At 33.0% G+C, this 24,550-nt stretch overlaps 1 protein-coding gene, 1 long non-coding RNA gene and 1 pseudogene across 2 annotated transcripts; 2 read left to right on the forward strand and 1 right to left on the reverse strand.

Annotated features, from left to right (window-relative positions):
• The first annotated feature begins 7,764 nt into the window (after positions 1-7,764).
• Positions 7,765-11,088, forward strand: LOC122582687 (annotated as a pseudogene).
• Positions 11,089-12,839: 1,751 nt separating this feature from the next.
• Positions 12,840-14,033, forward strand: LOC122582890. Its single transcript, XR_006321279.1, has 2 exons — positions 12,840-13,016; positions 13,111-14,033. It is a non-coding gene; the product is annotated as an uncharacterized LOC122582890 (long non-coding RNA).
• Positions 14,034-15,188: 1,155 nt separating this feature from the next.
• On the reverse strand, positions 15,189-22,687 carry LOC122582402. The gene is made up of 15 exons (XM_043754790.1): positions 22,319-22,687; positions 21,682-21,808; positions 21,515-21,552; positions 20,591-20,684; positions 18,836-20,310; positions 18,622-18,753; positions 18,284-18,356; positions 17,989-18,028; positions 17,696-17,768; positions 17,378-17,443; positions 17,228-17,302; positions 16,957-17,126; positions 16,806-16,852; positions 16,429-16,651; positions 15,189-15,627 (listed from the first exon to the last, which is right to left on the reverse strand). Exons 1-15 carry the CDS (start codon positions 22,567-22,569, stop codon positions 15,347-15,349), a joined length of 3,165 nt encoding a protein of 1,054 aa, XP_043610725.1. The 5' UTR covers positions 22,570-22,687; the 3' UTR covers positions 15,189-15,346.
• Positions 22,688-24,550: the final 1,863 nt, after the last annotated feature.

A 24,550-nucleotide genomic window follows, 5' to 3' on the forward strand; every position in this document is an offset into this window, starting at 1 on the left:
AGTATATCCAAGTCAAGTCTTCTCCCAAACCTTGAATCCAAGACCTCCTGCTTATAAGACAGGTGCTCAACCACTTGAGATAACTAGAAAGTACAAATATAATAGCAAAGACGATAATAAAGTACAAATATAATAAAGTTAGTATAAGCTAGCTCAAATAAAGACGATAATAAAGTAAGACCAAATATATAATAGCAAATATGATTTGGAACCCCATAAATTAATTAAATAGCTGAAGACTTGAGCATCACTAGATTAAAGTTTTAAGTCAATGGTTTTGGCAAGAAGTCATTTTCACAAAAATCCTTCACTCGCCCAAAAGAGTCGAACAATATCCCAACGAATGAGGCCCCTCCATTTGCGATCAAAACAAGGGAGCCCCTCTTATAAATTTCTTTAATTACCAGCATAATCATTTATTAGCCCTTCAAGAAACGTTGGTAAGAATAATGTCTATGAGACTGAATAAAAAATAATAATGTCGTTGAACTTACAATTTCATTAAAAAGGATTTATTATCATGTAAGTAATATTTTTAAAAAACAAAATAACTAATAAAATTTGACCCTGTATACATGCTTGATATTTTAAAGAAAAATTTCATATTTTTGTACTGTATACAAATACAAATGGTCGTATAGACATTACTATTTAACATAATAACATATCATTAGCTAGGTTATAAATGACATACGTGAGGATGAATAAAAAGTTCTTGTTTTTGCTACCGCGTTTCTACTTATTTGTCGTAAATGAGTATATAGATTCTCTATTTAAATTTAACCATCAAATTTTATTTAGTCTTAACTATCGATATAATTGTGGCATACAACACGAGTTTAAGTTTAAATACTGTGTGTCTCGAATTATTTGTAGTCAACATTATGAACTCATTAAAAGATCGACTAAGCTTAATATGCAGCTTTTATTGTCGTTTTTGATCAAGAAGATGCATCCAATGTTATGTCATGCCGATTTAATGAACAGAAAATCATTCTTATTGAAATTATTGTATCAACATGACCACATGTTGAACTTACAATTTCATTAAAAAAAATTTGTATCATGTAAGTAATCTTTTTAAAAAACAAACTAACTAATAAAATTTGACCCTGTATACATGGTTGATATTCTAAAGAAAAACATGACCACATCCCACAACTTCACTACAACGGTTCAGCGAATTTCTTGAATAACGAAATCATGTTATTAATGGTACTTATGAACTTGGTTTGACCTTTACTTCATAAGTAGTAATTTAGAAACTTGTTTTGTGACAAAATTATGTTTTCGCTATGTAACATAAATGAAGTAAAACTATTTAACTTGTCTATTGTTATATGGTGAATACAAAATTACAAAGTAACTTGTCTATTGTTATACGGTGAATACAAAATTACAAAGTCAAGTAGCATATTGTTAAGCGTATAAGCCAACGATGCTCTCATATATAGTTGATGGAAGACTGTAAAGATATTAACATAAACCACACAATATTTACAATATCAACTATAACGAAAGCAACCTGAATTGAACCTCCTGCGGATAAAGAAAAGGAGGAAGTCAATAAATAACTAAGTAAGTATGCACGCCCGCGAAGTCACTTCCGCTTCCGACAATGGTGTGGTCAGTACTCCATACTGTCGGGCAACGAAGCTTACACTTGTTTACTAATATCAATTAAACTTTTGTTATTTGAATTGATAAATAACTGATAATTACATCTATCATTGGGTTAATAACTCAATGATAAGTAAGTCTTTACATGAAGGTTTGGATTTAGGTTGACTCAGATTTAAGTCTTAGAAGACAATTTTTTCCCTAATATGTTATCGTGCCTTTAGGCAAATTATCAGGGAATTTTTCTCCTAATAGTTATTGGGCGAGGGACTATTTAACATAGATCTGGTTAAGACAACGTAGTCTAAACTCTACATTGTGATATTCGATCCGTGCTATTAAAAATAAAGATTGGCAATTAAATCTGAGCCAATTTTGTGAAGCTTTTTGTCTCTTCACTCTCTTATACGGTCATAGAATACATGAGTTTGTAAAGAACATTTGGATGAGAGATTTTCGATTTGTAAAATGCATACTTTGAATATTTCAATTTTTAAAAATACTATTAAAATTAATAGTATTGACAAACCACATGATCTATTCGTATAATTTACTTTAAAAGAACACTCCATAATATATATGTTTCTTTTCTCTTTTGAAAATAGATATAATCATCGTATTATTAGTGTTATACATTATCTAATGGTTGTTATTTAAGTATGATTACTGCACGTGCTCCCAAAGAATGTTCGGAAAGTGATGCATTTCTGTGTGTGTGAGTTATGGGGCTAATGAGTATATGATAGGCCAAAAAGGTGAGGGGACCAATATTGACTTGTAAAAGAGGCTAGGTGTTTATTGTTCAATAACTTTTTAGAATATTTAACATCTAAGAATTAAGAAAATACATATTACAATTACAATTACAACTTTGTTATATGTAAAATGTTTATACTTTGACAATCTTATAATTGTGTAGTAACAAGCAAGTCTTCTTATCAAACGATTATTATTTTCATTTTCAAAGACACCAATCAAGAATTTAGACTTAGATAGAGATAAAATAAAGGTGGAAATCCATTTTTATTATAAATATAACCAGAAGTAGTCAATCGACTTTAAATAGAGATCAAACTATCTATATCTTAATCTCATTTATGAACCATGAAAATTGGTATTAGGATCTATAACCGGCTGTCCGGCTTTAGAGGTGTTCAAAGTATGCAATTGAACAGGGCTACTTGTAGGGCCTAAAACTTTAGTTCATTGTTTTTTATTGAAGCTCAAAATAATGAGCTTAAAACTTTACGCGTTTATGCCTAATAGAATCTGTTCAAATAATCGTATCCGTATGTATGAGTGTATGACTGTACGAGTAATGAGTGTATGACTCCGAATAAAGTTAATAGCCAACAATTCCTATTGGAGCAAATGGGAAATAATTTTGTTTTCATCTACATTATTTTGTACATATCAATATCAATTCTATATGTTTATTAGCTCATGTGATTACTTTTATATTTACTTTTGGCATCTACATTACTTATTTGGATATAAAATTAATGGAAAAATTAATAAAGGGCCTATATCGCAATTATAACACAAGTCCGTAAAAATTCACGGGACGACCATGAATTCGTGGCAAATGATATTAGGAGTTGCTTTATTTTTACAGCGAAATCATGTAGTGTATCGCGTACATTAATTCTATTATCATCTTTCTTCAATAATATGATACTTTACTGATAGTTGTGGTCAAAAAGAACTATAAGAAAGTGATGATTATTAACACAATGGACTAAAAACCATAGACTATTATTAAAAGAAAGCGATGGAGAGGACCCATCCATATAAAATCATGAACTAAGCACCTAAAACATATATATTACCTTTTGCTTTTACGTACATATCGTTTTTCAACCTTTTATGTTTGTTTGTGCTTGTGCCCTCACCCCTTTATCGGATATGTTTTTAATTTCATAAACTTGTGCGCTTTTAAAATTTTATAACATCAATTACAAATGGACAATACATGATTAAACAAAACATATAAGGAAACATTATATACAATGATACAATATGATTCTTGCTAGCTTATAACACCATCTCGGCTAGACCAACGTTGAAACACTATCTCCGGCCTCCTTGGTCGCCACTATGGCAATCTCTCGTTGGAACGCCAGTTTTGTCGTTCTGTTTTTATTTCTAATTGTTATTTGACTTTTATACAAATTACGATTTTTGTTTTTCTTTTTTAAAAATTAATCACGGCTAATTTTGGATCGGATAATGGTTATTTTTTAAATTAAGTATATAGGTTTTAAGCTCATTATTAGATGTTCTCCATGTTTCGTTTAATGAACTTACAAATAAATATCAATATAGGTAACGTATGCTCATATGTTTTTATCCTATGTATGTAGATACGACGGCTATACACCAAAAAGTATATCAATGCAAAATACATTTAAAACTCAATTCATTAATATATTTTACATCAAATATTGTATAACACAAAAAATTTTAGATGGTCAAAGCTAAATAAGAAAGATCCAAAATGTCAAATTAAGATATTTAAATTGAGACGGAGAGAGTATTTAATGTTGATATCTTTTAAAACTCATAATTTATATTGAAATAAATGAAAAAATTACATAACTTATTTACAGCTATATTCATATTGATATTAATTCTAGAAATGATCTATTCGGATCAGAAAATAAATGGGGTTTTAGAATGTAGATATTTCTTCTAAGTGTATATTTTTATTGAAATAACACAAAAACATTTCATAATTCATAAATAATATAAAAACTACTCTATAAATCTACAATATAATCCACTATGTGTATTGCAAAGCGAAGGACCACAAACTTCGTTAAAAAAGCCGTAGTAAATGGTAATGACAACATCACATATATCGAGTACAACTTGAACATAAAAGCGAACATGTAATATTAGGGGCAAGGGTGTAGTGCCAAATTTTTAGCAAATTGGCAAGTTTTTAGCCAATTACAAGATGACATGTGGCAATGCCAAAAACTAACTAAAACTTGCCAAAATTAAGGGTGTAATGCTCTATTCTTGCCAAAACTTGCCACACAAAAAACAAAATACACAAAAAAAGGAATCTTGTTTACAAATTTTTTGCCAATCCTTTGCCATCATCGGCGAATACTAGCTGATTGAACTTGTCAAAAAGAGCCAAAGGTTTTTGCCAATACATGTGGTGTAGTTTGTCAATAAGCCAAAACTTACCGATGGTTTTTGTCAACGACACCCTTTCCCTTAAAAGCAATACAAGGATGGTAAATAACTTTCATCACTGAAAGACCTGACCGGCTTCACTCATTGAATTTGTACTCATCTTATCATGAACTAGAGGTGCAAATCCGGTTCCGGTTATTTTTTTTTAATAACCGAAACCGGTTAGTTTATTTTTTTTAAAACCGGTTTCAGTTAACCGGTATTGGTTAATAAACGGTTTGGGTTCTAAAAAACTATAACCGATGTAATCAGTTTTGGTTAATAATAGCCGGTTAACCGATACCGGTTAACCTATTTGGGGTTTTTTTTAACCGGTCCTACATAGTATATAAAATCCCCCTTCTATTTTTCTTCCATCTTCCGATCTTATTTTCTTTCTCTATCTCAATCAATTTACATACACTCAAACACACACACAACTTCAAAACTTCAAATCGAATCAAATGGCGAGCAATGATCCAGAGTACAGAGAGGAAGAAGAAACCGAAGCAGCAGAAAGATACCGGAGCACAAATCAATCGATAAGCTTGAAGAAGTTGTTGTACTAGTAGTGAAGAAGATGAAGATGTTATTCTCGATCGATTTTTTTGTTTTATTTGATCGACCAAATTCGATCAATCAACTGATTTGGACGGTTAGGGTTTTTTTTTTGTGTAATCGATTTGGGGTTATTATTTTCATAAGGGTTTCATTCGATTTGGGGGAAAATAGAAAAGGAAAAAGGATAATGAATGAGAGAGGCGGGTTTGGTACCGTATGGATAACATGTTCAATAAATAAAATATTAATTATAGATAGGTTAACCGGTTATAAGTTATTTTTATTTAAGGTTAACCGGTTAATAACCGATTCTTGTTTTGAAAGTCATGATCAGTTACTAACCTACGGTTAATAATAACCGTTAACCAGTACAGTAACAACCGGTTTTTATACGGGTCGGTTAGGTTAACCGGTTTTTTTGTGCACCTCTATGACATGAACCATATATCTTGATCGGCTTTCAAGCAATTATGTATTTATGTTCTTCCATATTCATTTTAAGTTAATACTTTTAAACTAACTTAGTTTTTAAAAATTTCAATCTTTTTAATAACATTTAGAAAAAGAAAATACGTTATATATTATAAAAACACATATTTATCAGATACGTGTTAAAAATTGGGGTGAGAGTGTTAACAGTAAATTCAAAGGGGAAGAAACCAAGATTTTGGTGTAAGGTTAGACCAAAAATTCTATTAAACATAAACAAATTACAAACAAGTATTTTTTTGTGGGTCAGAATTTATCTATATATACGGATGCTTTTTAAATTACTCTATAAATAAAAATTTGACCCGTGACTTGCAGTTTTCAGTGGTCTCATGTTATCACATGATGATACCAGTTGATCTATGATAATTAATCTATTAACACCATAATCTCTATTATTAATAAAGAAAGATTGTTTATAGAAGAAAAAATATGATGTGTCATGTTATAATTTTTTCTTACATTTTATATAATTAAAGATGATGTCATATTACATAAATATATTTATTTTAATGTAGCATAATTTTTCTTTGGTCTATCATAGTTCAAAATTTTCATTTAAGTCTTGATGAAATATATATATAATTTCAATTAATGATATTTTTTTATATCCATTTCTAAGTAAAAATTTATTTTGGAGTTAAAATATATAATTACATAGGTTTAGCTCCTTTGATGTTTCGAGTTTATGGTTTAGAACTTTAGATATGTGAATTGTGTTTTGTTTTTATAAGTCGTACATTGTATTGTTTTTATCTACTGATGATGTTGTTAATATTATTCTACTTTAAATCTCAGTTTTATTAATATTACTGAATTCAATGTTTGGTAACTTTATGATCAAGGTTTTCCTCTTATAACAATTTTTATTTTGTATATATAACGAAACATATTTGCAACGGCCCGAATTGAATCCGGATTGATTAGCTAGTTAATGAGTAAAAGAAGAAGGAATTTACAAACCAACGCCCCATCATGGAGCATTATTGTTTTTTCAATTCATTTGATAAACAAGTTTCTAAAATATATATATATATATAAATATATATTAATAATTAATAATTTATATAAAAGTGGCAATTATTTGATTGAATTAATGATTATTAAATATAACTTTAATTATTTAGAAAAGTTTGAGTTACTAACCAATGCCTCCTAATAGTAGATCTACAAAACGTAGTCTAATTAAGGGGTATTTTTAGTATAAAACTTTTAAAGAAATTTGTATATAATGTTAACTTGGAATCTATCATTTTCATTAGTAGGGAAATGATTTATTAATTAATTTATCATACATATGCTTTATTGAATTGTATAAGGTATTTTAAAAGTTATATTGTGTGATATATTTATCAATTTTTATGATACGATAATCATTTATCTTTTCATTAACTTCAAAGGTTAATCAAATTAAAAAAGTCCTTAGTGATATATTGTGAAAAAAAAAAACCCTTCGTGATATACTTACTGATATCTTTAGTTATTTTCCTTTTGAAATAAAATACCTAAATTAATTCTTTTACCTTCTAATTAGTTTACCTATAATAATAACCTTGATGAAATTATCTACAATATACATCACTCAACCCGTATATATTACACCCCGTATATATTACACTTCTCTCATTTTATATCAGTTACATTACGAATCACACCGCCACCCGTAACCTCCTTCGCTGCTACCTGTTACCTCCATCGTCGCCACCTGTCACCACCGCTGCATGGCACGGGCGTTAGTTAATAAGTTTGATCAGGCAATTAAGCATAATATTCCCACAACCTTGTAATAGGCCTTCTTCATGCAGCTGATGGCTTAATTTTTCCATATATGATTCACTTACTACGTACATTACATTCGATTTCCATTAATTTCTCTATTGATCGTTGATCTAAGCTCCATCATCATCTATGGCGGAGAAGTCTTTTAAATACATCATCCTCGGCGGTGGTGTATCAGCTGTGAGTATATATCAATCAACCTATATATATATATATATATACAAACACTACACGTGCACGTTATTGCTTTCATTTCTTACATCGTATCTATTTTACAATCGCTATGTTTTCTTAATTCACATTCTAGTTATGAACTTATGATTGTTATCATACTAAAACTTAAACTTTTGATATACAATGTATGCGCGTGAGCAAGTCGTGAGGTGTGTTGTAAATTTATAATTAGATCTTGATTTTGCATCATATGTGATTGAATTGCTATCTCAATTTTCTTGATCCAAACATCACTGCACATATAGAGAAAAAATAGAACTAACTCTTACAAACCGCGACAATGTGACATTTGATGACTATGTGTATAACGTTGCCATTAACGTTAAACCACATATTTGACATATCGTATTAGATATAAGTAATTGTCTGATTTTGAAAGTGCTAAAGATTATTAGTATATGTACAGGGATATGCTGCCAGGGAGTTTGAAAAGCAGGGAGTTAAGCCTGATGAGCTAGCAATCATCTCTTAAGACATATATTCCTGCCCAGTCTCTCTGTGTCATTCCCCTAAATATTTTCGTTTTATTATAATTTCTAATGCCAAAGTACACAATTTCTTTACATTCTCTAGGTAGCTCCTTATGAACGCCCTGCATTGAGCAAAGGATATATGTTTCCTGAAGGTAATGTTTTCTGGTAGTTCTCAATTCTCATTAAGTACACTTTTACATCAAGTTCTACTATCCAAATACATATAATGCTTGAATGCATGTTTTCTCGTCATAAATCTAGAAAATCTGTTACGATTCTATGATTTCTTGACATCTTGGCTTTATATACTTTCAGGAGCTGCTAGACTTCCGGGGTTTCATGTATGCGTTGGAAGTGGACGGGAAAGTCAACCGCTTGAGTGGTATACAGAGAAAGGCATGTTTTTTCTATATTACAGTGCACATTACATACAAGAGTTACAGTTATCTAGTAATCAGTATGTAATTAGATTCGTTCCACTCGTTGATCATTTCAACATACACACATTAAACCAAACCAAACATAATGAACGTTTAATGAATTCGATAGTATAGTAAAACTTGTAAAAAAATGAACCAAAAGTAGTGAGTCGTAAATGTGATGTTCCCATATTCAAATAGTTCAGACCATGTTTCTGATATATGCTAATAGTATATATCGCAAACTGTATTATATTTCAGCCACTGAACGAATGCGGCTGATGTGCAACTAAATCAATTTTACCCGTTACAGGAATAACCTTGATCCTTAGCACAGAGATCGTTAAAGCAGATCTAGTATCAAAAACTCTTACCAGTGCAGCTGAAGAAATCTTCAAATATGAAGTTTTAATAATCGCCACTGGATCCACTGTAAACTTGCATTCTATGGTTATAATCACATTTACCCTTTACTTCTACTTTTTATTGGTTTAATCGAATTTGTAACTTTCTTTTCAGGTTTTTAGACTGGAGGACTTTAGTATAGAAGGGGCTGATTCGAAAAACATTTTCTACTTGAGAGAAATTCAAGATGCTGATTAACTTGTAAAAGCTATCCAAAATAAGAAAGAGGGGAAGGCTCTTGTCGTTGGAGGAGGATACATTGGCCTTGAGCTTAGCGCGGCACTAATAATAAACAACTTTCATGTTAGCATGGTCTACCCAGAACCGTGGTGCAGTAAGTGAACAAAGCCGGATTAGTATAGCTGGAAAAGTGGTCTGGTTGGGTCATGAGTCAAAAAGTCTACTTATTATGTGAGCTGAAAATGGGCTGGGTCGCGTTCCCTGAACACTCTTTGTCCATATTTTTTATAGCTTTTATTTGAACCAAATGATGATACATTAAGAATTTAAGATACAGGTTGGGCAGCTTTAGACCCATTTGACCTGTTTCACTGTTAGTCAAACTTTATTAACTTAACCTCTTTGACAGTTTGACCCATGGGAAAAAACTACAAGAATTAACTTATTCGTTCATATATGAGTCAAGTTTGTCCCTCTCTTAGGCTCTTACATGTAATATCTTTTATAGGGCCTCGTTTATTCACGGCGGATATGGCTGCTTTCTATGAGGGTTATTATATGAAAAAAGGAGTCAATATCATCAAGGGAACGGTGGCTGCTGGTTTCATCAGTGATGAAAATGGAGAGGTTCGTACCCATGCAACCACAATCTCTTCCGTTTTTCTAGCAGTCTAATTTTGTGTACAACATTGTGTCTAATAGAGGTCCCTTAACTACAGGTAAAACAAGTTAAACTAAAAGATGGTAGGGTGGAGGACGCAGATATCGTCGTTGTTGGTGTTGGAGCAAAGCCTCCAATAAATCTATTCAGAGGACAAGTCGAAGAAGAGAAAGGTGGAATTAAGGTCTGTTTGCACTTGTGATGATAATTTAATTTTCGCTTATATATATACCATCTCTTTCATTTGCACCAAATGAGTCATGTCAGAACAATGCCTTTTTAGTAGTGATTCAAACTGGGCCACTTACTTCAAACTTCAAAGCAGCTTTTATTCAAAAACTTTGAAATTTTATATAATATTAGCGTATTAAATATGGTTACATGAATTAGATTATTTCAAGTGTAATCTTTTTTAATGTTAAATTCTGGGAGGTTTTATGCAACTAGTTTCTTTTGAAGCTAAGTTTCGTGTTTTTACCCATTTAAACTATTACAGATAACTCACAGATCTAACTTAGTGTTTATGTTACAGACTGATGCATTTTTCAAAACTAGTGTTGATAATGTATATGCCATTGGTGATGTCGCTAAGTTCCCAATGAAAATTTACGGGGACATTAGAAGAGTTGAACATGTTGACCATTCCCGCAAATCTGCAGAACAAGCTGTCAAGGTAATTTTCATATGTTCAAAGTTCAAACATTAGCCTTGAACGAGGCTTGAGCTAAATTTTTTTTGTTTTTTTACTGACACACAGGCCATTTTTGCTAGCGAGCAAGGAAATGAGATCGAGGCTTATGAATATCTTCCATTCTTCTACTCCCGATCCTTTGACTTGTCGTGGCATTTCTATGGAGACAATGCTGGCGACGCTGTTGTTTTTGGCAACCATGATCCAACATCTGAAAAGCCCAAGTTTGGGACATATTGGATTAAAGATGGGAAAGTAGTGGGTGCATTTTTAGAAGGCGGAACAACTGAAGAGAATAATGCCATTAGGAATGTTGCCAAAATGCAACCCGAGGCCTCAAGTCTAGAGTCGCTTGCCAGCGAGGGAATCGATTTTGCAACCAAAATCTGAAAACATTTTGCTTCACTTGATAGTGTTAATTTGTTTCTGATCATGAATTGTATTTTGCCATTTGATTATTGAACTTTTAAACATAATTTAAAGAAAAGGTAACGGAGAGTTCTTTTCGATCTTGTCTCGGTACGACAATTAAATAGCCATCGACTCACCCCCGTATGAGCCATATGATGTCGGTACAAAACCTTCATCCGAATCCCCACATGATCGAACCCGTGTATTTAAAATTTACATGTCGGTATAGGCTTTATTGGTAACGGATACCTTAAAGAAATTATTTTTTTTTTGTCAAACAAGGATCGAAGTCACCAAGTATTTTCCTTACCACTAGCCTAATTTTATTTTAATTCTGTACTATAATGATGTTATCTTTTATTTGTTCAAATCCGGAAATTGATAGGTGAAAACAGAGGAAAAAAACGACAAAATATAAGTGAAAAGACGAATTTTCTCATATAGTCGTATGTAGTATGTAGTGTATATATGTTTAACTTAACTTTTTCTTTTTATTTATGGAGTTCCAGAGTTAAGGGTCAAAAACGTAAATATGGAAAGATAGCGATAAAATATGAAAACTTTTGAAAACCACTGGGACAAGAATCTGGGTGAAACTTCTAATTTCTAATACAGGTTTTTTCTTTTTAAAATCACATAAATATGATGGAGCCGAATAAGCAGGAGGGAGTTTGTACTGTAAATTCTGGTACGAATTCGATCTTTAAACTTTTAAATTCATTGATTTATTCCGTAATTATTCATCGATAAAGTTAATAAGCATAATTGTCTTTTTTTTTTCTATGATTTTATTATTTTTAATTTGATATAATGGAATTGAGTTTTCTTAGGGGTTGCTTATATTTGAAGCTGGATTCTTTTTCTTTTTTTTAAGTTCTTATATGATAGAAATTGAGTCTTTAAGTTGTTTGTTTGATCAAAATTTGAGTCTTTCTTAGTTGTTTATTTTAGGTAAAGTTTTGTGTCGTTTGGGGTTGAAAGTGAAGTTTAATTGAGGATTGGACAAGACATTCCTGAATATGATTTTGTTATCTTTTTTAGATTCGATGATAATGATGGAGCACGAGGAGGTCTCTAGTGACAATAATAAATTGCCTCCTTTATCCGCAAAATATCCATGGTGTGTTGTTCAGAACCTTGAAGACCTTAATCACCAGCTTTTCTCCACCTTACACAACCCGTTGCTAAATATCAGTGTCAAATTCCCGAGTTGTCAGGCAAGCGTATCCGAGGGTGTTTTCATGGGTGGATAATTCTATCTAACCATCCACACAATGATATTTGGTCTTTTTGGAACCCCTCATTCACTTCTAACATCATATCTCTTCCTCCCTTGCTTTTGAAAGACGGAGATTATGATTCCATCTGAGAATGTTGTTTGTCTGCCCTCCAGATAATCCAGATTCAGTTATCCTGTTAACAAGAACCAATAAGCCTTCCTTTGTTTTTTGTCAACTATTTCCTAAGAAAAAAAAAAGCCTGAGAAATAAGCCAAGATGGACCGAGATGTCATATGCTTATCAACTCAAGAGAATAACCTCTAATGGACAAATACTGCATAGCCTAACTTATTGCAATGGTCATATATATGCTTTATGTGACGACAATCAGATTGCTGAGTTTGTCATACGGGTTGAAATTGTTGTCAAGGATAGAGAGGTCGTGGTACATGAACTTTTGTGTTGGTGTAGAATACATGAACTGGAGTTGATTATGAACTGGAGTTGATATACTGGAGTTGATTATGAACTTTTGTGTTGGTGTAGAATACATGAACTTTCGTGCTACATGCAAACGTTGTCATCTAGCAGCTCCTCAAATACAATGGCGCCACCAAACAGAATTAGGGAGATTGCAGAATTATTCACTAGCTTCACCTTGGCTGATGGTTGTAGACCAAATTCGAGGTGTTATTACTTTCACAGACCCGCTGTTGGGTGACAATAACTTTATGAGAATTTCACAATTACCGATTGCTGATGAAACAATATGCTGTTCCAGGTTTGGTTGGTTGTTGTTCAAAACCAGTGATTGTTGCCCAGTGTTTTTTAACCCCTTCATAAATGATCTCCGCAAACTTCCAGACACGAACTATATGGTAGAGAACTTTTGGTTCTCAGCTCCGCCTACTTCCCCTGATTGTATGGTTGTTGGATTTTATCCTACGAGATTTGGGATCCATTATGTATCTAGAGAACCAACCTGGGATTGGTATGAGGTGAAACCATATCAACAAACGTCCCCTGTTTGTTTTCCAACATTTCATGATGGACATTTTTATTTACTTGTATGAGACGGGGGGACTAAAGCTTTTTAAACATTGGGGTGAAGATGATATCTCTTTTGAAGTTTTTGTATCCGAAGCCCCAAGACATTGTAGCGGATCTCCAGCACAATATTTTTTGGTGAAATGTGTCCAACATCTTCTACTCGTTATGGGCAGGTTTGGAGAACCCATTGAGGTGTTCATGTTGAATGGTTCTAATAGAGAATGGGATAAAGTAAACGGTGTAGGAAAGCACTTGATTTATATTTGTGATACAACATGTTTGTGTATTGAAGCCAAAACACCAGAAATGGCGAACAAGGTCTACCTTGCACAATTGAGTTCTACAAACAAAAAGGTAGTGTTTTATTCACTCAAAACAAGCACATATCACACGTTCGATGGTAAAAGCGTCCAAGAAAATTTAGGGGATGTTTTCTTGACTACACATCTTTCTGCTCATACTTGGATTGAACCAAGTTGGTTGGATTCACTTGTTGAAGAGCCCATAAGTCTAGACCAGTGGACTAAGCTAGCCGACTTCATTCTTCATTGTTATTTTTATGTTTAAACACGTTGCTTCTTTCTAATCTTTCACTTTTGGATTAATTATATATATCTGTTCTGTATCCTTAAGAAAGGAAGATTTTAAGCAGCAGATATCTTTTCCCGTTCTTGGCCAATCCTTACCCTAATTTTATAAGTGACGTGAAAGTATTGGTCAGATCATTCTCAGTTTTAAATTGATTTCTGATTTCTGCATTCAGAAATTAAGGGTTAGTGGGTTTGAAAACCGACTATGGTTGCATCGTTTCTCATAGGTAAATGCCTCCATGTCTTTGTCTCCGATCATTTGTCGTTTTGGTTGAAATGTTTTCCAGTTATATTGTTTACTAAATTGTCTAGAAATGTGAACAGCTCTGTTGAATCCATTTGTAGCTTGTTAATATTGCTCTTTTGAAATATGACACAACCTATATAGCCAGACATGTTTGCAAATTAGACTTTGATTCTGGTGTTGGAGCAAAGCCTTTGATAAATCTATTCAGAGGACAAGTCGAAGAGGAGAAAGGCGGAATTTTGAATGGGCCACTTGCCCACTTCATATTTTCAATTATATTTACCATTTCTTTAATTTGCACCGAATGAGTCCTGTCAGAAACAATGCCTTTTTAGTATTGATTCAAAATGGGCCGCTTGTTCTAAACCACCTTTTATTCAAAAACCTTGAAATTCTGAATACAACTAACGTATTATATATGGTTACATGAATTATATTATTAAGTATATAATCTTGATTTAATGTAATGGTTTGGGAAGTTTTATGTGATTTCCAATCATTTTGCTAGCGAGCAAGGAAATGATCGAGGCTTATGAATATCATCCATTCTTCTACTCGCGGTCCTTTGACTTTATCGTCGCAATTCTATGGAGAGAATGCTGGTGACGTTGTTGTTTTTGGCAACCATGATCCAACATATGAAAAGCCCAAGTTAGGGCATACTGGATTAAAGATGGGAAAGTAGTGGGTGCATTTTTAGAAGGCGAAACAATTAAAGAGGATAATGCTATTAGGCCAAAATGCAACCCGAGGCCTCAAGTCTAGAGTCGCTTGCCAGCGAGGGAATTATAATCAAGCGTTAATTGAATAACTTTACCACGCCAAGTTGTATAGAGAGGGCTTTCTAATTCTCTATAGTACGTTGAAAATCAGGGTTTACATTTGAGTTTCTCTATATAACATACTTATTTTTTTGAAAATCAGGGCAAGCTTAGCCAAATATTTTACTACTTTAACATGATACTTAGAATGTAAATACTAATATACTATGTTATATACACAAACTTGCCTAGGAAAAACAAAACACATGGATATAAATTAACGAAACTATTTACGAAATACAAAATTTGTTGAGATCTACATTATCCTGCCTAATCTAAAAAACCCTGAATTAACTCTAAGCTTATGGGTTAATAAATTTTCTGACACCGTATAATACCAGCAGCGCCTCCATAGCACAGCAATCTCTCACTACCTTTGTTCATATTCCATCTAACACGGTGCATTGCAACGATCTTGGAAGGAAGAACCTCTTTTTCCTGCTCGTTGTTTACATATTTTCTTACAGTCTCTCCTTCATTCTTATTGTCATTATCCATGCACGCTAATACTTGACTGGTTTCGGTCGTCTGAGAGGTATCTCCGCTCTGTTGGTATATCCCTGACTTGTCTTCTGAGCCCAGGTAATGACCTGGAACATTAACATAACAACCCCAACCTCAGATGATGAATATTATAAATCTATTTATAATGTATAACGTTTTAGGGTTGGTGCTTGAATGTGCATTAGATAATCTGGATCAGATAAATAGTAAAAACAGAGCCAGGCAGCCAGCTGTAGCCTAAGAACAAAGTATTTGAATGCTCTAGTTTCTTGGACATAGAAATAATCAGATAATCAACTTTATAGGTAATTAGAATTCAAGCAACTAATGTCATAGATGTCCAAAAAGGATACGCTTTTATATAAGACAGCATAAAATTTAAAATGTATATTTATATTCTACTAACTATAATATATTTCTAAAAAACTAATATCCAAATTTCAAACAATGATACAAAATGGAGATAAACGTTATAAATTGTTTAAAAAAGAGTAAATATGTACTTATATTTAACCTTCTAATGATCAATTTGGTTGCAGCAGATATAAAATTGATTTACCTTGAAGCAAACAATCAAAAAAGTTTATCCAAACATCGTAGACTACTATAACTATGTTTCAAAGTAACATAATCAGATAAACAATTTCACAAAATGGATGAGATTTTCTCTGTGGCGGTTACGCGGAAGGGGAAATCTTTGACCTAGATGAACGCAGCTTAACAAGGGTATCCCTATGACTATTTTTATTTTATTTTTTTACCTCGGGAGATTTGAGCCCGGTACCTCTTGCAAGGACATCAGGACCCCCAACCACACATTGGTGGTAAATTTTAAACAATTTCGCATCATATCATTTCATAATATTATTATACATAGAGAGATGAACCTAGTTGTTTTTCTGGTGTTTGGGACTTTAAGATTTGGTCCTTGGCTCTCTTCTCTTGATTTGATTTCGATATAAAACCACGTTTGGATCTGGGAACATCACCCAATTTATTGGGTACCGGAGAGAATATAGTAAGGGTTGATTCTTCCCAGGTTATGGAACCACAAAGAAAATGACTCTTGCGGTTTCTGATATCATCTTTCTCCACCTCTTTGGTACTAAGCTGATCAAGTTCATAAACAAGGCGAGTTAAGTAATTTGTTTATATCTAGAACAATTGCTATTTACCAGAATTACTATGTGTATACTACGAGTAATATATATGCATCACAATTAAAGAGATAATACATTATCAAATAATCACTTAATAAGCTCACCTGGAAATGAAGAACTTTCCCATCTGAACAACAATATGCAACCATGCCTGGGATTAATGTCAAAAAAGTTAGAATACTATCACAGTTATCATCAATAAGTTGTACATAAACTTACCTGTTGTTATCATCAATAAGTTGTAGATTAATTTACCTGTTGTTGACACTTGAGTACTCCAAACTGAAGATAATGAAGAGTAATAACTATGTAATCCATGTTGTGGTGTCTTAATACAGGGCATACCCGTAACAGGAATGTCACAAGCAGCCTTCAGTAAGCTGATTGTTCTTATTTCTCCATCGTCAAAGGATAAAACAACACAACTGCAAGCAGAAACTAGTAAGAAATTAAAACAAAAGGCGGAGGATAAGGAATATTGCCACAGAACTACAGTAACATGGAGAGATATACATAATTACAGTACCTTGGATTTGAGAGCCAATCCATACTATTTATGTTCTGCTGAGAAGCAATATCCCAAAGAGGGTGAAACGGATCACTACAGTGAAAAATGTGAAGATATTATAGTTAGATGGTGTAAGAAAAATTTGAATGATAATAGTCGGATTCTTACCGTATGTCCCAAAACTTAAGACCTTTATGTCCACCAGTAACAATTATATTTGCACTCTCGGTATCACTGCAGTGATTAGCAAGAGTTTCTAAGTATCTTAATATAACATCTGATAAATGAGTAATGACCCCTGGATTATATTTTATACCCCACAACTTAACACATATTATATTATCAAAAGCATACAGGATTGGATTTGTGTTTGTCACTCCAGATGAAGATGTCAAGCAAAAAATGGTAAGACAATGGATCTGTACATCATCAGTAAAATGTCCAAGTTATTCTAAAAGCACTAGTTTTACATCTAGGACCACTGACCTAGCCAATGGAGCCCACTTTAATGCCCTTATAGGAGCTGTATCCGCACTGAAGCAAAGCAAAGGTCTAGTATCTGTAAACAAAAAGCATAAAATCTAAGATCAACTACTATAAATCGTAATGCTTGTTATAGAACATTAAGCACACTAAACTATAATGCTTCTATGTACACGCTCTTAAAGATATATTAAAGCATACCAGGACAGTTAGTTCAGTAAGATGGGAATCCCAAAACTTAGATATGAAACAGAAGCCAAAGTTCACAAAATAGAAAGTAAAAACATGAAACGTACCTTTAGATGGATCGTTATCAGAGAACTTCCACAAGGCCACCTGAACAAATAAAAATATTTTAGTTTTAAAATTTTCCTACAATCAAATCTTTGAAAATAATGATCGCAGTAGACTAGATGGCTAGATTTATATGCTTCTATTATTTATTTGTGTGTGCTGGTTGCAAGTAACCATATCTTCATCCAAGTAGGAGTAAGGTCTGAATTAAAGCATTTGACTACTTTATACAATATTGTAAAAACATAAAACTAAATAAACCAACAAACAAAAATATAGACCAAGTTCTAGCTTTACCACTCCGTCATGACAACCGGCCAGAATAAGATCATGAGGAGCTGATGTTGACCACTCCAATGTTAGGGGAATACTGCATAAGAGAACAAAAAATCAACAAAATAAAGGGCAGTCAAAATAAGAATCTCAATGAATATTGGAGTAACAACAAATAACGATAAGAGCATGATTATACATCAGCATATCCGGCCAAAGATGTAACAACTTCTATCATCATACATCATAACCAAACAAAAGATGGAGCAAAACTTGAAAAACCGATAAAATAATAGACCACTCAAGTTCGTTAATACTGTAATAAGGAGAAAAAGAATTATGCAAAAAGTATTAGTTATTACCTCTGTCTATCACCACACTTCAACATTGAACACATGAAAACTGGCTTCAACTTGATGAAGCGAGGATCACTACCTTCCTTCTGAGCAGTGGAAAATATTTCTTTAGTTATACAGGGAAGAGGTACTTCCAACCTACATTCAAAATACTCTGATGAAGAAAAAATGAAGTATATATTTCATAATAACATAACGATCCAAGTATACAGAAACTTACACTTCAAGAGATCCATTTCCAAGCAAGACAGCAAGGTAGCCCATTAGGTGCTTGGAAATAACACGAGAATCAGAGGGCCTCCATTTCAGATCCCATGCAACTTTTCCACCGTGGGCCAATCCCATTACAAGTCTAGGTAAAGAAGCATCCTCAGAAACGAAACCACTATCAAGAACAGGTTCAGAAAGGATGGGATCTTGCTGTAGAGGACTTCCACAACTTTGTGTTGGAAGAGGTACATCAGTACTAGTTACTTGACTTTTTATTACTGTCTGGCATTTTGTTAAGCTAGACTTTGAAGATGTCCGCATTGACTTTGTTGAGAATTTTTTATTGTCACCTTTCCGCTTTCGGGTATAGACATAGGATGCATCTTCAGGGAACTCAACAGCAAGAGGTTGCACACTTGCTTTTGGTGAACTATCAGGACATTCAGGAAATGAGCACATATGTTTGTCAACGCCATTAGAATTATTTAGTGATTCCTTCACTTGTTTCTTTCTGGGTTTTAACTTTGTCTTTTGTCGCTTGCTTGATTTCAAACTTGTATCAGTTTCTTCTCTGGCAGCTATTTGAAGTAAATGGTCTGAATCTTCTGGAGATTCCACAGACAGAACTTGCAGAAATTGATCACTGCTTACAGATTCACTTACAGGATTATTTCTTGGCTTCTTTCTAGGATTTTGCGTCTTACTAGATTTGGAACTTTTACTCATTTCTTCTTTGTCAAGTAGCTTAAGTAATGTGCTTGAGCTTTCAGGAGACTGATCAGCCAGATTTTGTTTAGATTGATCCCTGCCATCGACAAATTCACTTACAGGTCTCTTTCTGGGTCTTCCTTTCGACTTTTTCAGCTTAACTGAGCTGGAACTTTTATCAATTTCTTCCATGGGCACTAGTCGAAGTAAGTTAGGATTTTGAGGATCTTGTACAGGCAGACTTTGGATTAACTGATTGCTGCCATCTATAGTACTCACAAATTCACTTGCAGGTTTCTTTCTGGGCCTTCCTTTAGGCTTTTTCGGCTTAACTGAGCCAAAACTTGCATCAGTTTCTTCCGTGGCCACTAGCTGAAGTAAGTTTGGATTTTCAGGATCTTGTAAAGCCAGACTTTGGATTAACTGATTGCTGCCATCTAAATTACTCACAGATTCACTAACAAGATTCTTTCTTGGTCTTCCTCTAGGCTTTTGTGGCTTACAAGATTTGGAACTTTTACCCGTTTCTTCTTTGCCATCCATGTCACTTGTAGATTCACCTACAGGATTCTTTCTTGGTCTCCCTCTTGGTCTCTTTGGTTGACTGTCATTATTTTTGGAAGTTGATTTTAATTTTCCTTTGCCGGAAGGGATCACATCTTGGTCTTTCACACCAATATTCAATATGCACCATATCTGGACGAGACCTCTTCCAGTAAGTGGAGCACCAATCTTGTGATATGCAGAGTTGGGAGGATGAGCAGAAACGGCAATGAACTAAAACATAATCACGAAGTAAAGATAAATAATATGTCTCAAACAGTTACAAGATAAAGATACATAAGATGTCGCAAACAATAAGTATTATATTCACTTCATAGTATAATAGAATACTGGTTCAAACTTTCACTTTTAGTCAGGAAACATTTCTAAGGCAAACTGAATAAGATATTAACCCCTCAAGCTTCTAATTTATACTGTGAAAACATGGATGAACAACAATTACAACCCCGCATGAAAGCAAGTGAGCACAAGAAAGGTATGTTAACAACTGTACCTCCACATTAGTGTCAGAGTCAGAACTCGGATGAGCTCTGGGACACCAATCCAATGCCCAAACTTGGCCCCCAACGTACATTACAAAATCTTTGCTGCAAAAACATCTATTTAAGATAACATTCATAGAAAGTCTGAAGGATATATTAACAAGTAGATGAAATTTCCAATAAAATTGAACCTAAATTTGGGCCTCCATATCGAATGGATATATATATATATATATATGTGAGAAAATGGAGTATGTGGCTGTTATACACCCAAGCTTGGGTGTAGAACCCCTCACATACTAATTTTTTAATATATATATATATAAATGCTTGGCCCCCCATGCTTTTTATGGATTAAAAAAACAAGATGTGAGGGGTTTTACACCCAAGTTAGGTGTCTAACAGCCACATAAACCCTAACCTCTATATATATTTATATAATGGTTAGGTGTAAATCATGCTTTAATCACATAATAGAATTAGAAAGTTAAGCTGAAAGAATACTGAAATCCAAAGAAAGTAGTCACATTAATCCAAAGGGAACAGACTACTTCGCATGTGCACAAATAAACTAGATACCTTTCCAATTTACTCGAGAACTAACTCACTTAGACAAAAAACAGTTTATATTTTACATATCAGTTAGAGATAAGTTCCAAGGTTAACATCTTTATCAGCCTAAAGCTACAATACACACACAAAATTACCCAAATATCAGAATAACCACAAAATGAACATTGGACGACAAACACACATATACTAATCAGCAGAGGTTGAGGAGGTAAAGCAAGGAACACCATATATATTCTTGGCAAGCAGTATAAAGTGTCCAAGCCTCAAGACAGAGAAACATAACTTTTGGGTTAACTATAAAAAAAAAAAAAAGAAAGAAAACCAAAGAAGTAGCCACATAGAGATATAGATTGATAACGAACCTCAATGGTGAAGAGATTCTGTTTCCATCTGACATATCCTGCATCCGTATTAGACCCAATCTATTCAGCCATTCTTCAAATAAAAACTTTATACGGAAACACCTTCCCGTTGTGTAAATAAAAACAGACATATATTAGCAGAGCCACTTGACAACATAGATTTGTACCTTGGGAACAGCTGCTGAAGAAAATTGAGGCAAGTTTAACCCAGCTGTGACATCCTTCTCCTGGGAAGTCTCGTTTTCAAAAGCAAACCTAATAGTTCGAGGTTGATAACAGAAATCTCTCCATTTCCTGTGAATACCAAAATCTTTAGCTACGGAACCAAGAATCATCGTATATAGATGAGATACGAACAAACAACGGAAAATGCTAAAGTCAGTAACAAGAATGCTGCTGTTCGGTTGCCTTGTACCAACATGGAATCTAAATTGTTCCGACAAAATATCATGGATTACAATCTTACCCCTGAAATTGGGTACAATAGCATCTAGGCTCCGATACAACGTAGACTCTTAATCGCATTAACATCATTATACATTATCAAAACGTAAACTTTCCTCTAATGTTTGGTCAAATCAACCTAATCACATTGTGAAAACCGGTATGTATCTAGGGACCGATATTCTACTTACATATTTGCATCACACAAAAAAGGCAACACGTCATTGGTTTACCAAGCATAGCACTCATTAGATTAGATACATACAATAACAATATCCGAAAGTCTAATGCATAAAAAGTATATTACATATAACAAATTATATATAAATAAAACAAATAAAAACTCGGAAAAAACGGAACCTTAAGAAAGTAACAGAGGAATTCAAGCGTTGTAATTCGGTTTCTTGATACTGAATTTCCGATTCACCAGAAAGAATTGAAATTTGATCAATGTATTTGAAGTGATTATCAATTGAATAATCGAATTTTGAAACCCTAATTTCTTCAGGCGGAACAGCAGCAGAATCTGGTTCATTATTGAAATTATTATTACCGTCAGTAACTGTAACTAGTTGTAAATTACTGGATGATTCTTGTTGTTGATGTTCCATGTTATTTTGTTATTGATTATCGATTAATTTTTACTGCCAATTTTGATTTTATAGTATTTGGCTAGTTTTGGATCGTAAAAAAAATCAGCTCTTGGGGTGTTCACGAATCATTAAGGCTGCAATCGAGCTTTGACTTAAAAAGTGATCAAAAATCGATTTGATTTAAGACGAGCTCATATCTTTTTTATCTGCCAAATTGAGTTTAAGTTAATATTTTTCATAACACCCAAAATGTTTATTAATAGTAAGCTTTGTACATATTTTGATATTTTGATCATCTATTTTATACAATTTGAATTTCTCTAATACAATCTATAGGCAAACTAGTGTTATACCCGGTCATTGGCTGGGGATAACAACCGAACATAGACTTGAATGCGGGTATTTAATTCTAACATGTCGACCGTTACCATTAGACAAAAAAACACATCGTGAAACAATACACCGTTAATCTTAAAACATAAAACTTTAATGGTGAAGTATAAACTTGCAATGTTCATGGAAGATAAATATAAGAAGCTAAAAACTTTGATTGTGAAGGTTAAAATAAACTAATGTTGTATCACATGAATTGTTAAACATAAAACTTTAATGATAAAAATAAAAAGTTTTAAAAGAATCTAGTGGTTAAAGTGTGAATGACTAAAATATTACAACCTTCAATAAAGAGAAAATAAAAAAACTCAAAAAGTTAAAATAACATCTGCACAACACGTTAACTTAAACACTAAACTTGAAAGAAAGAAAAAAACAACTAAGCAGACAGGTAGGCAGCTAAGTCAATTGTCTGCTAGCTAACTTCACTGTTTACAAGGGAAAAAATAAAAATAGGTTGTAATTACAATGATATAATATAAATAATATTTATCCTGTAATTATTAATAACCAAAAGAAAATAATTACAATTTGGTTAGTCCAATCCATATTAAATCAAGCCAAAGAAAACAGAAACAAAAATATGGGGTGAAAGTTTAGAACCCACGACCTCCACTGGAATCAGCAAGCGTACAAACCAACAGAGCAAACATTAGTGTCGCTTAATGATTGCTATTTCTCTAATATATATCTACTTAGAAGTCATGTCAACCACTAACTAAAAGCCACGATTTCAGTTACTGTTAACGTGAAAATATTTTAAATTGTAAAACCACTCCAAATGGCCCAATTGTAAACCGGAAAACCCTATTGAAAAAAACGGAACCTTAAGAAAGTAACAGAGGAATTCAAGCGTTGTAATTCGGTTTCTTGATACTGTATTTCTGATTTGCCAGAAAGAATTGAAATTTGATCAATGTATTTGAAGTGATTATCAATTGAATAATCGAATTTTGAAACCCTAATTTCTTCTGGCGGAACAGCAGCTGGTTCATTATTGAAATTATTATTATTATTATTGTCGGTAACTGTAACTAGTTGTAAATTACTGGATGATTCTTGTTGTTGATGTTCCATGTTTTTGTATTTGATACTCGATTAATTTTTACTGCCAATTTTGATTTTATAGTATTTGGCTAGTTTTGGGTCCTTTTCTGAGTTTTTGTTTACGGTTTATTTGATTAAAAATTATGCACTAGTTCGGAAACATGTGATTGATAAGTGATCAAAAATCGATTTACAGGGTGTTTGGCCTAGTTTATTTAATAGAGCTTTTAGTTTTTTTTTGCTTATCTTGAGAAAAAAAAATCATTTTAAGTGTTTGTATGAGCTTTTAAGTTTATGTTTTTTAGCTTATATAAGCCACTTTTTGATAAGCTAAAAATCATAGCTTTTTAGCTTTTCTTCCTATTTTTCTTTTTTTTTTCCTTTCAAAAACCAAAAGCTAATCCAAACACTACAAAAGAGCTTATAAATTTAAAACAAAAAAGCCAAAAGTCACTTATAATTTATAAGCATTAGCCAAAAAAATATAAGCTAGGCCAAACACCCCCTTAGAAAAGTGATCAAAAATCGATTTAATTCAAGTCGGAAACATGCTGTTCGA

This window comes from Erigeron canadensis, chromosome 9 (genome assembly GCF_010389155.1).
Source record: "Erigeron canadensis isolate Cc75 chromosome 9, C_canadensis_v1, whole genome shotgun sequence".
Taxonomy (NCBI): domain Eukaryota; kingdom Viridiplantae; phylum Streptophyta; class Magnoliopsida; order Asterales; family Asteraceae; genus Erigeron; species Erigeron canadensis.